Source organism: Xiphophorus hellerii, chromosome 3 (assembly GCF_003331165.1).
Source record: "Xiphophorus hellerii strain 12219 chromosome 3, Xiphophorus_hellerii-4.1, whole genome shotgun sequence".
Taxonomy (NCBI): Eukaryota; Metazoa; Chordata; class Actinopteri; order Cyprinodontiformes; family Poeciliidae; genus Xiphophorus; species Xiphophorus hellerii.
Genome location: NC_045674.1, coordinates 28,735,639 through 28,749,966, shown reverse-complemented (window position 1 = coordinate 28,749,966; position 14,328 = coordinate 28,735,639). Strand labels below are relative to the sequence as shown.

Genomic DNA, 14,328 nt, shown 5'->3' with positions numbered 1-14,328 from the left:
TAAATGTGAAGAGTGAAATATATATTTCATAAGGAGTTAGCCAGGTCACTAATCCTCACTCACTGGTCTTGTTTCTTTAAGAAAATTACAGGCCAAAATGTTTGGGAACCCCTGCTTTGGTTGGCAGTCTACACCCAAAACCCTTTGCTATGGAGGAAAACTAACAATGCAACAGCACCCTTAACGTGCCCCTACAGTGAAACACGGTGGTTGGAGCATCACTCTGTTGGGATGCTAGGAAAGCAGGAAGAGAGGCTGTGAAGCACGGTGGAAAATACTGAGAAAAGCAGGAATGAAACCTGTTAGAGGCGACAAAAACAAGCCAGACCTACACCAAAATGATTTAGATGTGAAAACACATTCAGGCTAAAATGGACCACTCAAAGTCCAGACCTGAACCCAGTTAAGACTCTGTTAAAATATTTAAAAATGGCTTATTATCCAATCTGTCTGAGCTTGAGTTTTCAGGGGTATTAATATTTCATTCTAGTATTGAGGATTTGGGAGCATTGAGTGAAAATCAGCTCAGATGGGACCAACTGGAAACTTGCTGACAGTAAAATTCAACAAACGCATAAGAATTTATGGACAATTTGAGAACTTGGATTGAAAAAAAGAAAACTTTAATCATTTAACCCAAATTCACTCAACTAGAATTTTTATTTAACACAGGGCGGCAAGAAATGGAAGCAAGTTTCAACAGAGCAATCCCAGAGTTTACCCAGTGCTATATCCTCCAGCGCCGATTGCATGGGGAGTCTCCATGCTAATGCTAAACACACACATCACATATTCAGCCAATTACAACGATACGTCTTAAAAAAAAAAAAAAAAAACCTGAGCAGCCACAGCACCTCAGAGGGCAACCGCTGCAGAACAAACACATTCTAAAGAAAGATGCAACGGGTGTCACGTCCCAAAGCAGAACCATCACCGCCAGCTGCGCTTTAACACCGCCATACTTAGCAGCGGCTCTATTCCCCCCCCCCGTTCTTCTTTCTGAGTGAATCATCTGAAAATCGTAATTACAGTCAAAAGGCTCCATTGTGAGTGGACAGAAATGCGGACAAAATGGCTGAAAGTCAATGATCTTATTACGGCGTTCTCGGCTTCCGCGCATCATCCCACAGATGTGCGAAAAGAAAGAGGGAAAAAACTGGAGCAGAATATAGTGACATCTTCCTCAGATGATGAGAACGGTGATTGCATTTTGCCCTATTTTAGATTATATAACTAACAACCATGAAGTTCCCTCATAAAGCCTCTTATACAGCGGATCAGTGGCTAAATTTGCATCGAGGCGAAGCGGCACAGGAGTACAGTGATTTGTCTAATCTCTTTGTTGCATATTTCATCATTCATCACTGTGTGTGCGGTTCGGGGAGGGTGGGGGTGTTTTCTCCACACACAGGTGACGCAGGCAACGCGAGGCCTTCGTCGGCAATCTCTTAAGAAACAAAGCGTATTTAGAGAGGCGGCAAGTCGGTGTTTACATTCAGGCACTTTGATTGCAATTTAATTTTACATTACCCAGAGCCCAGAACTCGCCGAGGAGCCGGCTGATGGACTTTCATCATCTGTATCAGCAATCGCAGTGTCAGTCATGTTTTGTGAGACTTGTCAGAAGACTTTGAATAAACCTCTGGAGGAGCGAGATAAAAACCTTCCCTTTTCTGTGGAGGAATTGCAATGATGCACGTCCAAATTTCTTGATTACATGACGAAGGAGAGACGGAGTGTGTGTGTGTGGGGGGGGGAGGGGGTAAGGTGGAGAGGGGGAGGTTGATAAAAAAATAAAAAATAAATAAAACCTTGAACGAAAAGCCTGCGCCGAAAGTTTTCGGTTTGCTGATATAACAGTCAAGTGTGTCTATAAGTCTACTTAAAACGCTTAGGTATCAGCGGAGACAGCTGCGACACCCTCTTCTTATGATTCTGTCGAGACAGTACACTATCAAACCTTTCATAGCGCTCCCAAGCTACATTTCCGGTGACAAAAGCTTTGCGAAAAGCCTCCTGAAGGATTCATCTATATCCTAATATTTCCAATCCAATTTAAGTGGAGCAGCCGGAGTGGTCTGAGCACGAGTTTACCAATCTTTGCTTTCCAAGACTCTGCGTGCTGAAGGCTTGAGGGGTTCAATCAATGGTGCTTTGATCTCGGCTGGAACCATAATTATTTAACATTGTTACAAGGATTTCTCTAATCCATCCTACCATTAAATCCCTTTTACACCCTCATCTTCTGCAGCCTAATCTGCATCTGGGTGCGCCGTTTGTCTCTCTGCTTCATTTCGGCTCGCCCCTCCCTCCCTGACGACACCCTGACTTTATAATGGACTCGGGTGATGAGTTGGAAAATTTCTCGTTCCCCGAGAGCAACTTGGCTGTTGAAATGTGTTCGCAGTAAAGTCTCGCCGCAAAAGTACCTGGAATTATTCACGCTCAGAACCAGTAAATGATGGAAGTCCAGATTCAGACCAAGATCCAGGCTGAAGGGCAAAGTGAATCCGAACCACTGCTCTCATCTTTGGAGCAAGGTGTGTGAGAAGGACTCTCCTACATACCAGTCATTGATAATTACGGCACTTAAAACAGAAGTCCCAGCTTAGGAAACAAGAGAATAACTCTGCAGATGTTTTGTCTTCCAACTCATAATATGTTATGAGCCGACTTACTGTATCAACAAGTCCTATAAAAACAGAGAAAATGCTAACGTTAGCTTAGCACCAAGTAAATATGTTTGAGAGCATCCTACATAGTAAGATGAAATATTTTTTTGCATCTCACTGTGTTCTCAATATTCTTTCACCATTTGTGTAGAATCAAGTCAAGTTTATTTGCAATAGCACAGTTCAGCAACAAGGCAGTTCAATGGGCTTTACACCATAAAAACATCATACAGTAACCAATTATTAAATGAGCAGTAAAAATACTTTGTCAAATCTCATCATCAAAATTATCAAGAATAATCATCATCAAATATGGTTCAAAAATATATTGATCAATGTTCCAGTTATTGGGAATCAAAGGCAACTGTAATCAGTTTTAGCTTTGAAGGACCTCAGTGTCTCGACTGCTTTGCAGTTTTTTGGAAGTTTGTTCCGGACTAGTGGAGCATGAAAACTGAATGCGGCTCCTGTATGTTTGGTTCTAGTTCTGAGGATGCAGAGCAAACCAGAACCAGAACCAGAAGACCTGAGTCAGAAAGTCCTTCAGAAATAAGTAATAGCATGTCCAAGTGGACATGCATTTCTAAACCCAGCTAACCTGTGTTGGAGCAGCTAAGAGGCCAAAAACAAACAAACAAACAAACAAAAAAAACAAATCCAGTTTATATATAAATATTTTTTACTTTCAAAAAGGATTCTTTTTTTTTATTTCAAATGAAAATTTTTTTAAATGCATAGTTTAAAATCTCCCAATAAATGTAGGCCAAATCAACACAGAAATAGTCTTTTACACAGCTTCAGTAACTATTTTTACTTGATTTTTAGCTACTTTTAGCCACAGAGAATAAAGGAATTAGAAAAAGCTCAAAATGACTTTCAGATATTTTAGGTTTAGGCAATTCACTCAAGGCAGACATTATTCCATGAGCATCGTGTGTATTTTGTCTCCGGGTATCTGTGAGTTTTACCTCAGTTGGGATGCTTCAGTGTCTGGTTACACTTTAGGTCCAGTTTATTTCCTTCATTATCGCACATAGATGAGGACATGAAAGGCAATGAAGTTAAGATCACCAATAAAATGAGATTACTCATTAAACTTTATTGTCAAAATTAATTAAGCTTGCCATCAGTTTGCTCATCTCTAGATGTTCCTTTGACCTTTCCCCGATTTGTACTTTGAACACAAAGTTTCAGAACTCCTCCTCTAATCCTTCTGATGAACTGTGGGTAAAAAATTATGGGTCACAAAGAACACATTTTAGAATAACACTTTAATTTTTGTTCTATTTTCTTTAGTTTACCTTAAGTTATTGACAATCGAAATAATTGCTCATTTCTATCCGACAGGTGTCCAGAGCGTTTGATCCCATCTGTTTATATTGATGATCATTTTGACCTCCCAACATAAAGGGCCCCTCTGTCCTGTTGCAAATATTTGCCTGTCTGTGTTTCGGCTCGATATAAATAGCAGCACGGGTGACCGCAAACATTTGTCGAGGCACCTGCCACAGTATCACGGCCATCTGGTCCTTGGTTTTCTTCTAGCATGACATATGTGCATTAAACCTGAAATGGCCATTGTTTTATTTCTCTTTTTTTCATGTTTTTGTTCTTTGGAGTGTGGCAGAAGATGGATTGGCCACAAATCCCCCTTCTGGGTTGGCTGGAGTCAAAAAAATGAGACTTTTTTCTTTTATATATGTGAGTGAAGCTGTGCTTTCAGCATGTGCATGTTTGATGTCTTGAAAGGGAAAGAAGGGAGGGGGTGTAAAATAAATGTCTGGGATGTGGGGTTTTTTTTTCTTTTTAATTTTTATTGATGTGTAAGTATTTCAGTGTGTGTGTGTGAGTGTGATCTTTGGGTGAATCAGATGGCCACTCCTTCGGATGACCCCTGCCTCGCCCTGGCAGGCGCCCAGCTGGCTACAGAAACCTGGCCTTCAGTCCACCGATAGAAGAGATTTGAGTAAAAAGGTAATCATATTTCTTCTGCTGCCACTCTGGCCACACTTATTTCCTCCATCTGCCCCTCCTTCTGTGGTGGGTCACTCATTTGTGATTCAAAAAAAAAAAGAAAAAAAAATCACAAATGAGTGAAACAACACCATTTTCTTCTAAAGCTCTCCCTCTGCTGTGATAGCGAGTTTTTCAACCTGTAAGCTGTTTTGCATCCTTCCTGGTACAAAAGCTGTACTGCCAACCTAATATGTTTTTTTTTTTTTAAAGGGGGAAGAAACTGCTGGTTAAAATCAAAGCATCTAAAAGAACGTGATCCTGACTCTTAATGTCAGGTCAGGTCCGCTCCTTCGTTGGACGTCGGAGTCCAAACCATCGGTGTCTTATGCTGCATCCTCTCTGCCTTGCAAATGCCCGTGCCTTTCAAACTCCACGGCCTCAGTTTGGCACTGTGAGCTTTTAATGAAAATGTGCCTCCAGTAACCCCGACAGCATCAACAGGGTTGTATTTTCTTCTGACTTTAGAGTTATTTTCCTCGGCCAAAGAGCAGGTTTTACATCAGGTTGGGTAATGCTCTGCGGGACTTGATGTTTCCATGTGGGATGGCTGTGCCGGCTACCGTCACACAGAAGGTCTTAATGCCCTTTGATGAAATTAAATGCGACCGCAGTCAGACTTCTGTGTGAACGGTTTACGATCCCAAAGTGACCCGAAGAAGAAGAACGTAGACGTCTCACGGCTGTGTACTGTTTACGCAAGTAATAATGGATCATTTTATAATACTGAATCATTTAAAAGTTCATTCAGCAATGGGAGCTTACTGAATACATATACAAATAGCTAACTTAGAACCAGTCATCCATGTATGGGTATTGCAAAATAGCCAGAGAAAACTCACATATGCTCCAAAGTAAATATAATTGCTCTCACAGGCCTCAGGACCTTTATGGTGTAAGGCAGCTGGTCTAGCCGCTACACTGACCAGCAAAAGCAAAACAAAAACAAAAAATAACTTCTTACCATTTTATACAAAATTTTAATGGTGAAATTCATGAAAACTTCCTGGATCCCTAACAGACCCTGGGAGTTTCCTGATTTTCAGAAGAGGGTGTGGTTTACACGAGAAACCATTTAGATAAGACAGAGAACAAGTTCATTAGCACAGCTAGCTAACTAACGCACACCATCCACAATTAGCCTCGAGGAGAGCAAGTGGGAGAAGCCGCGTCAGATCCCTATCGGCGCCCGTCTCTGAAAACGAACACAATGGCTCGACGCCCTATCTCGGGAATCAGCGGCTGATTGGGAAACATCCGTGACGAGGAGTGAACACAAGACAGAAGATCAGTGTGGAGACTCGCTTAAGGACATACTTGTAGCGGGAATGAGAGCGAAAGAGAGAGAGAGGGAACTCGCTGGGTGTTCCACATCAGAGACCCGGCTCTCTGAACAACACAGAGAGGAGCCAGCTATCAGATTAATAGTGACTCATTCAGCTCGCTCCTCCACCGTTCCACACAGAAAAGACAATCAGAGAACGCGAGGCAATCGTGGACAGCACTTGACATGACTTACTAAAGTAGAGATGAAATGCGGCGAACATACGCGCGCGCACCCCCCCCCACACACGCACAAAAAAGAGCGTTCAATTACAGGATGTAGATTGTAAAAGGCTTTTGTTGTTACTCAGCAAAAGGGAAAACGGGCATGGAGGTGCTTCAATAGAGTCACCAAAGCAGGTGGGCTTGTTCCGAGTCAGCCCACCTCATTAAAAGGCGCCGCTCGCTTTTAATGTGGCGGACATTAACACGGCCCATTCAGATGCACGCACGCGCGCTGTGATTAAAAATTATCTGTTGGTGATCCTAATCACAGCTGCTTAAACTTAAGCCAAAGAATAACAAAGAACTTCTGAATGCCGAAACTATCGGAACATTTACAAAGAGATTAAAGGGGAGACAGTCTCCAACTAAATAAATTTGCTTTTAATCACTTTGAACAGGAAGTCATGTCATTTCAAATGTCCCTATCTGATTGTCTGATTCTCCCCCCTTTATTCAAATTATAACATGCCCATCTGACTTTTCCCGGCACAATGGGAAAAATTAAAAAGGGAAATGACCTTTCGTGGCAGCGGTGATGAGAGAGTGAATGGCATTATTATGCGCCAAGATTAATTTCGGCCCACTTTGCGCCGGCCCATTGAGAAAACGCAGCAGGGGCGTGAAAGCCTCGGTGTACGTCGCTCATTAATCGGCCGGTACACAGTACAAATGTCAAGCAAACAAGTGGGAGATGTTGAACCGATAACCTAGCCACAAAAGTATTCACACCCCTTGAACTTTTCCACATTTTGCCACGCTACGCGAACGCCAGTGCATTTCATTGGGATCTTATGCTACAGATCTTATGCATTTTGATAAAACAGAAGGAAAATGAGACATGACTTCTAAAGTTTGTGAATAAAAATCTGAAAAGTGCACAATTGTAATTCGTAGCGGAAATTCCCACATTTCACCTGTGAATAATTCTGTCTCGGGGTAGTGGGTTTGTCAGAGAACATTTCTGAACTGAAATTGTTGAAACAGTAACTAGTAGAGATGCACTTAAAGTTTTATCACAGTATTTTGTGGTACTATCGCGAGCAGCAGAGTGACGACAGGAACTCTTTACTTCTGTGCAGGTAAAACTGTGTGGTTGTGACTGCATCAAAGTCCCACAAATACCGCTCTTTAAAACCATTTTTAGGGCACCAGTCACATAAGGAAGTATGATTTGTATCACAGTACAACAGTACATGCTTTTAATCAGATTTTCAACTTTATTGATATTTACCTATGCTCTCATTGAACAAAAAAGTGTAGAAAACAGTAAAAAAACAAAAAAAACAGCGATTCCAACAATATGGAGAGTTTTGGAAAAAAATTTTAAACATCATGAATGGAAATTTATTGTGAAAACGACAAATTAAAACTCCTATCACAATAAGAAATTTATCACAATAAATGATAAATGATATGATAACTACCTAACCCTACAATTAGTAAGCTCTTCTTGTAGTTAGAAACAAACCCTGTTGGAAACACAGCAGCACTTAAGGAGGTCAAATGAGACCAAAATCAAACTTTACATCCTCCTTGCAACATCCAATACGACGCTGCACATCAGCCTGAACATACCATCCACATAGTGAAACATGGTGGTGGCTGCATCATGCTATGTGGGTGTCTTCCCTTAGTATGAACGGGGAATGTCTTTGGATTTGAGGCAGGGGCATGTCTGAATAGCTGAAGGCAGTTCAGGAGTAGCGTTGACTCAGAGGGGCTAAACGCAAACACACCTTTATGAAAACAATGTATCGTTTCCCTCCCGGGAAACACAAATGTGTGCAATTTTGAGTTGGTCTAGCTTTTTGGTAAATCGATCTTACCCATCGATCTTATCCAGTGTTGTATAAAGTACTGAAATCTCAGAGTCAAGTAAAAGTACAAGTACCTCTCCAAAATATGACTTTGGTAAAAGTCGAAGTCACTGACTGAAATGTTACTTGAGTAAAAGTCTTAAAGTATTTGAAACTTCTTGTACTTAAGTATGGAAATTACTGTAAAAATGGATGTACTCAAGTAATGTAATGAAAAGTACAAGTAAAAAGTAAAACAAAGCAAATGCAGTTTGAATGACATTTTTTATATTTTGGTAAACTTGTCAAATACACTTAAAATAATGTACACAACCAAGTGCAGGCAAAATTAAACCTGCTAATAGATATGCCTGCAGGCATCATTTAGTTAAGAAAATTAGGTGCTTTACCTATAGCACAAGGTTAACTTAACCTGCTTTACAACTGAACCAGCTTCTTAGTAAACCCTCCAGGACAGAAAATACAAAGTTTTTGTAAGCCTTAAGTTTTCCCTTCAAGTAAGGTCAGTGCTGAAAATGAGAAAAATAAATAGTACAGAAAATGCGGCCAACATGAAGAAAAAGAGCTGTTACGATTACTCTACTTCACAAATCAGTGAATCAGTCAATCCTACAGTCAGTAGGTGGTGCACACAACTGGTCATTATGCAAAAGAAAAAAAGAACTGGGAGGAAAATGCAGCTTATTGGCATCTGTAAACCTGGTTTTGAACTTGCTTGCCTTTCCTATATTCGTTAAATTTAGTCTAAATTGCTATCGCTATGGCTTCTGTCCCCCCTTGAACAGAGGAGTCTAGGTAGCCTGCTACAGTCAACATTAGGCCTAAGCTAAATACACCACGTGTGGAACTGAAACAATGCCAAACAAAGTTCATTTATGGTCAAGATTTCACAATACAGTAGTGCCTAGTGACCAAGCTATAGTTACTGAAACACGAGGATTATAACCATTTCATAAGAAGTTACCTCGATGTGTTTCTTCAAGTTGGACGGGGAGTTTTTGTAAGATAGAATTTCCATGTGACTGCTACTGATTGCGAGACTTGCTTTGTGTTTAATGGGAGAAGCGAAACAGGTGTATCCTAATTAAAAGTAAAGAAATCAAGAAATGGCAAAAAATGTGGAATGAAGATAAGAAAGGAAGAAGATTATATGAAGTACAAAAGTCAGTTTGAATTCGAAGCATTAATGAACGAAACAGAAGAGAAGAAATAATAATTAGTAGATTAAGAGTAGGTCATACCTACTTAAATGACATGCTTTATAAAATAGGGAGGAAAAATAATGATAAATGTGAGAGATGTGGAGAGAAAGAAAATGTAGAACACATATTGATGAACTGTAAGTCAAATGAACTCAAAAGGGAAGAATTAAAGAGAATAGTTAGAAATATGGGGCATGAATGGAATCTTAAAGGTATATTAGGAAATGAAGGAAACATAACAGATATTCACAAATTAAGGAAAGCATTGTTTATTTATCTTAAGAATACAAAATTAAAAAGTAGAATTTAATAGATATGAAGTAATGCTTCTACACACTCATGTACAGTAGGTGGCGGTATGCACCTTAAAGTTGCTTGTGATCCGCCATAATAGAAAAGAAGAAGAAGAAGAAGTATCCTATTGGTGGTGATGAACAAGCCCAGGCACTTTGTTCGGTAGCCTACTTGCTACTTGCTAATCAGTAGGTGGGGTCAAAACACTTGCGTTTCTCTCTCTCGCTTTTTTGTAACGAGTAACTAAACCACACATTGAAAATGTATCGGAGTAAAAGTACGCAATTAAGTTCGGAAATATAGTGAAGTAAAAGTGAAAGTCATCAAAAATTTTCATACTCCAGGAAAGTATGAAGTACTCCAAAATATACTTAAGTAAAGTAGTGAAGTATTTTTACTTCGTTACTATACAACACTGATCTTATCTTCCTCATCCACTGTCCTATTTCGCTCTGCTGAGAGAGGTTTGACTAATAGACTGCCAGGTCATGTCTGAACGTTTCCAGTTAACAAAAGTCACCCTATTGTTATCAACTCAGAGGTTTTCTTGCTATATTTAGCACCATTTCAGACACACAAAAAAACAAACAAACAACAAACAAAAAAACAGTATCAGCCAAAATCCTCAGGATTGTTAAAGATCGCTGATCAGCGATGAGTCAGAAAACTGCACTCGGTGCACCCCTAGAACGAATGAGTCATGCAGCCAGTTGTCGTTTTTGTTCTTCACAGATTAGGACAGAGCATAGGATGTTTTTGACAACTTGGATCCAGACATGTTGTGCTTTTGTAAAACATAAAATATGCATCAACTCTCATATCACCACCTCCAGAGTTTAACTTCCTTCACTAAAAACAAGAGACACTTTTTCTTCCATGAAATCCCAACTTTCCTCTCTCTCTCTCTCTCTCTCTCTCTCCCTGCCTGTCCAGCCTCGTGGCTCTGAGCCCCTAATTCTCATTCTAATGGCTAAGTGAACGAGGAAGCATAATTACAGCCAGTCATACATCCAGTCATGCTACATCCATCCTTCTCTTTCACAGCAGTATTTTTAAGCTCAGCGTTTTCTCGCCCAAAAGCACTTTTTTTTTTCTTCTTCCCTCTTCCTGCCGCTTGTGATGCCTTCTTTTTGTCACGGCCCCCATAGTTCTGAGTTGACCCCCTCAGCCCTGTCTCCTGACTGATCACAGTGATGGTTTATTACTGTCGTCCCAGCGCTCTTATCTTTAGCCAGCAATGCTCATTTCCTTCCCCAGATTTAAATGCAAATGTGAAATTTAATGATAAATGCATTATCTGATAGGTGTGATAACACTGATTCACTGTCAGTATAAAATACACACCCCAGGGGGCTCTGAGCTAGCGAGCGAAACTTGCCCAAATCCACTCTTTTTTTTTATTACAGCTCTCGCTTTTTCATCTCCCTCTTTCTCTCTCTTTTTTTTTTTTTACAAACTCATGTACCTGGAATAAATTCTGGAGGTCATTTTATGCAGTAAAAGGAGTCATATTTTGTCTGTTCAGCAGTGTGTGTGCAGGCTTTGGCTGAACAGTGATTGCCGTGCAACAATCTAGCTCCCTCTATTATCCGTCTCTCCCGCAAACATTTTGGAGAAAGTGCATCTAGGTTGGATGACATGATTCTTTTAAGTAGAGCAGTCACTAAAATGTGTCTTGTTTAAATCACCTAATATAACTGAACAGTGTTGACTTCCAACTTATTTATTAATCCTTAGTTAATTTTAGCAGTATATGGTTTAAAGAGGTCTTTTGATATTAAAACATCAAAATATTTCACATCAAAGCTACATCTGCAAAGAAATTGGAAGCAATGTAAGAATCTAGCTAAGTGTTAGCCTCTAAAGCTGCTAAAGTTAGCATTTTAGAGCTTCCCAGCTGTGCTTTTGGATTGCATTTCATCGTCTTTAGTAGCAACTTATTAATCTTTGGTTGACCTTAGCGAGATATGGTTTTAAGAGGTCTTTCAATATTAAAACATCAAAATATTTCACGCCAAAGCTAAGTCTGTCTCAAAGAGCATCATCTGTCAGCATGTGATTGTTTTAGTGTAATAATTGTAAGTTAATATTAAGAATCCTGTATATAAAGCTGAGTGACTTAAGCTGAACACACTATTAAGTCCATGTTTGAGTGTCTTAGTTTGAAATAAGAAAGGGCTTTTCATGTTAACAGCCGGCTAAGACAGCTGTAGTTAGCTAACAACACACGGTCACAAAAACATTGTAGAAACACTTTTTAAACTATTTGTGTTGTGGAAATTTGAAAATTAAGCCAACAATTTGGAAACACTGTAAGAATCCAGCTAAATGTTAGCCTCTAAAGACGCCAAAGTTCGCAGCATCTTCTCTTGGAGCTTCCTCTCTGTGCTAAGCTAAAGGCGTGACTTAAAATGTTGTGGCATTTACCGACATGTCAAAAAAAAGTGTCAATAAATCTTTTTTTAAAATTCCTAAATGTTGTCTTTGCTATAAATCTAGCAGAACTATACAGTCAGATCATCACAAAAATAAACTGCGATAAACGTCATCAAACGGGCTACATCATGACAACAGCTACACTGTACTGCAAAACAGTAGAAAATCATTTCATTCAGTGATATTTTAAACATTACCAGCATTTTATTGCTATGTTCAAACAATTGCTCTAACATGAGTGGTAACAATGGCATGTGGATTTGTAGCATTATCAATTAAGAGTTTATTGTTGCTCTGTGAGAGAACATGAGATTTTTTTTAACCAAGATATGTCTTCCACAATAGTGATTGATAAATGAGCCATCTTTGATTTCTAATCTGAGAAATTAGACAAGAATAAAAACCGACAAGTCAAATCTGGACTTTGCTGATTTATGAATCATTTTCTCGAAAGAAAATGTGGATTCTTACTCTGATCATAAATCTGGATTTACATTAGAAAACCTTATGATGACGTCATTGTTGATGATGATGATGATGATATCAGTTGCGATAAATCAACATGTCCCTTGCTGCTCTCTTTATTGTCTGTGGTTCCAACATTCTTTGTGACCTTTAACCTCCTGGAGGTTTCCATCTGCCATCAGGTGTAATGGTATATTTCTGATTTAATGTGCAGTCCTACTTAAAAACCCACCCCGCCTTGTTCATTTACCCTAGTCACCACCAAAACATCTTTCCTTTAAACCATGCAGGGCAATAAAGTGATAGAGATGCTGTTCTTACTTGGACCATCCCATTCTTCAGGCCCTGCAGCAGCGTTCCTGCTCTTCTCGCCTTGGTCCTCCATCTCCACATCTCCTGCTTCTCGGTTGCCATCCTCTTCTCCTGCAAAAGGTTAAAATAAGATAAAAAACACATAAGTCCCACAAAGCACAAATAAGAGTGAACGTCTCCACAAATTTAATGTTCAGAGACCTAATTTAATTAAGTGCTTGCATTATGGACTGCTCTGCCCTTCCAGAGGGTACACTCTTATGGACTTTGGATCGTGTCCCAGCAAGAATCACTTGCTTTTATATCTCTTTCCTGCAACATTTGAGCCATTGTGTGTTTGTCGCGTATGTATAGCTTTGTACATGCGCGCTTGCGATGAGCTCACCGGGTCCAGCTGTGTACTTCTGTGTGAAAAGCCTTCCCATGAGGACTTGCGGGGACAGGAGGAAGCCCCGTGGAACAGGAAGGAAAGCAATGTGTGGGAGAGAGGTGGCTATTTATTACCCTTTGATCTATTGTGGAGCGAGCTAGAATGTGTGTTATAGGATGTAGGGGGCTGATTTACAGTCTCGGGGCTCACACACACGCCCTGCTAAAGGATATTTGGGTATCTCTCTGCAGGATGTAAGTACCTAAAAGGCCGAGTTAAACACAGTCTGCGGCGGTAGCGCCGAACTGGAGGGCTTGTTGAGCGCTCGCTGATACACTTACTGTAAAAATAAAATCTATTTTTGCATGTCTACAGTAAGCACAGTTTGCGCTCAAAGTTTATGGGAACATAAATCAGCGCCTAGGAGGTGCCTCCAGTGTATAAATCCAATGTGGCTGACACAGCGGCTGCACAGTGTGTCTCCGAACTGCGAAACCTGCTTGGGGCGTGCGGCGGCGGCTGATGGCTTGTAGTGGAACATTTTCCTTCACTTTTGTCACCAGATGTATTTCGCTCCTTTGATGTTTTAAACCCAATAATGAACGGCCAAGGACAGGCAGGCCAGGATAAAAACGATGGATTACTTTATGCATTCTCCACAGAAAAGGGACGTGGACAGTGCCATTTATTGGAACCCTTGATAAAGATGTTTCGAAAGCCTTGAAATACAGTACTCTATTTGCAGTAGTGTAACGTCCACTTAGTTTTGTCCTATATGTTTTTCATAAGATGGAAATGTACAGAGGGCTTGGTCTTTGACCATTCGTTTTTAGACGATCACTGTAGATCATCTACAGTCCTGGTTAGGAAGAACGCTTACTTAATGTCTGGTGAACTATTTCTGTGTTGATTTGGCCTTACAATTTTAAATTATTATCCTTCAGAAGGTTGTGGTGTTGTCTAGTAAACCTAAGGTCACTGGATTTACATTTATAGCCCTTTAGCTGTCAGGAGAACACTGGAACACCCATTGACTTGCATGCAAGTGCTTTTGGGTAACAGTGAAGGTTTAAACCCTCCTTGTAGATGTAGTTTTCATAATGCCATGAATACTCATAAAGTATTCAGATAAAACACAGCCACAGTATTTCACATCCTCTGTTATTTTTGACAGTGGGCATAAGGTCTATTCCACATGT

The 14,328-nt window shown here is 40.1% G+C and overlaps 1 protein-coding gene across 4 annotated transcripts in view; it reads right to left on the bottom strand.

Annotated features, from left to right (window-relative positions):
- zfpm2a (zinc finger protein, FOG family member 2a) overlaps nucleotides 1-14,328 on the bottom strand; it is a 170,603-nt gene that overhangs the window by 101,930 nt on the left and 54,345 nt on the right. For all 4 annotated transcript variants that reach the window (XM_032557964.1, XM_032557965.1, XM_032557966.1 and 1 more), the window contains one exon: nucleotides 12,769-12,870. In XM_032557964.1, the coding sequence (XP_032413855.1) occupies nucleotides 12,769-12,870 (102 nt within the window). The remainder of the gene's footprint in view (nucleotides 1-12,768; nucleotides 12,871-14,328) is intronic.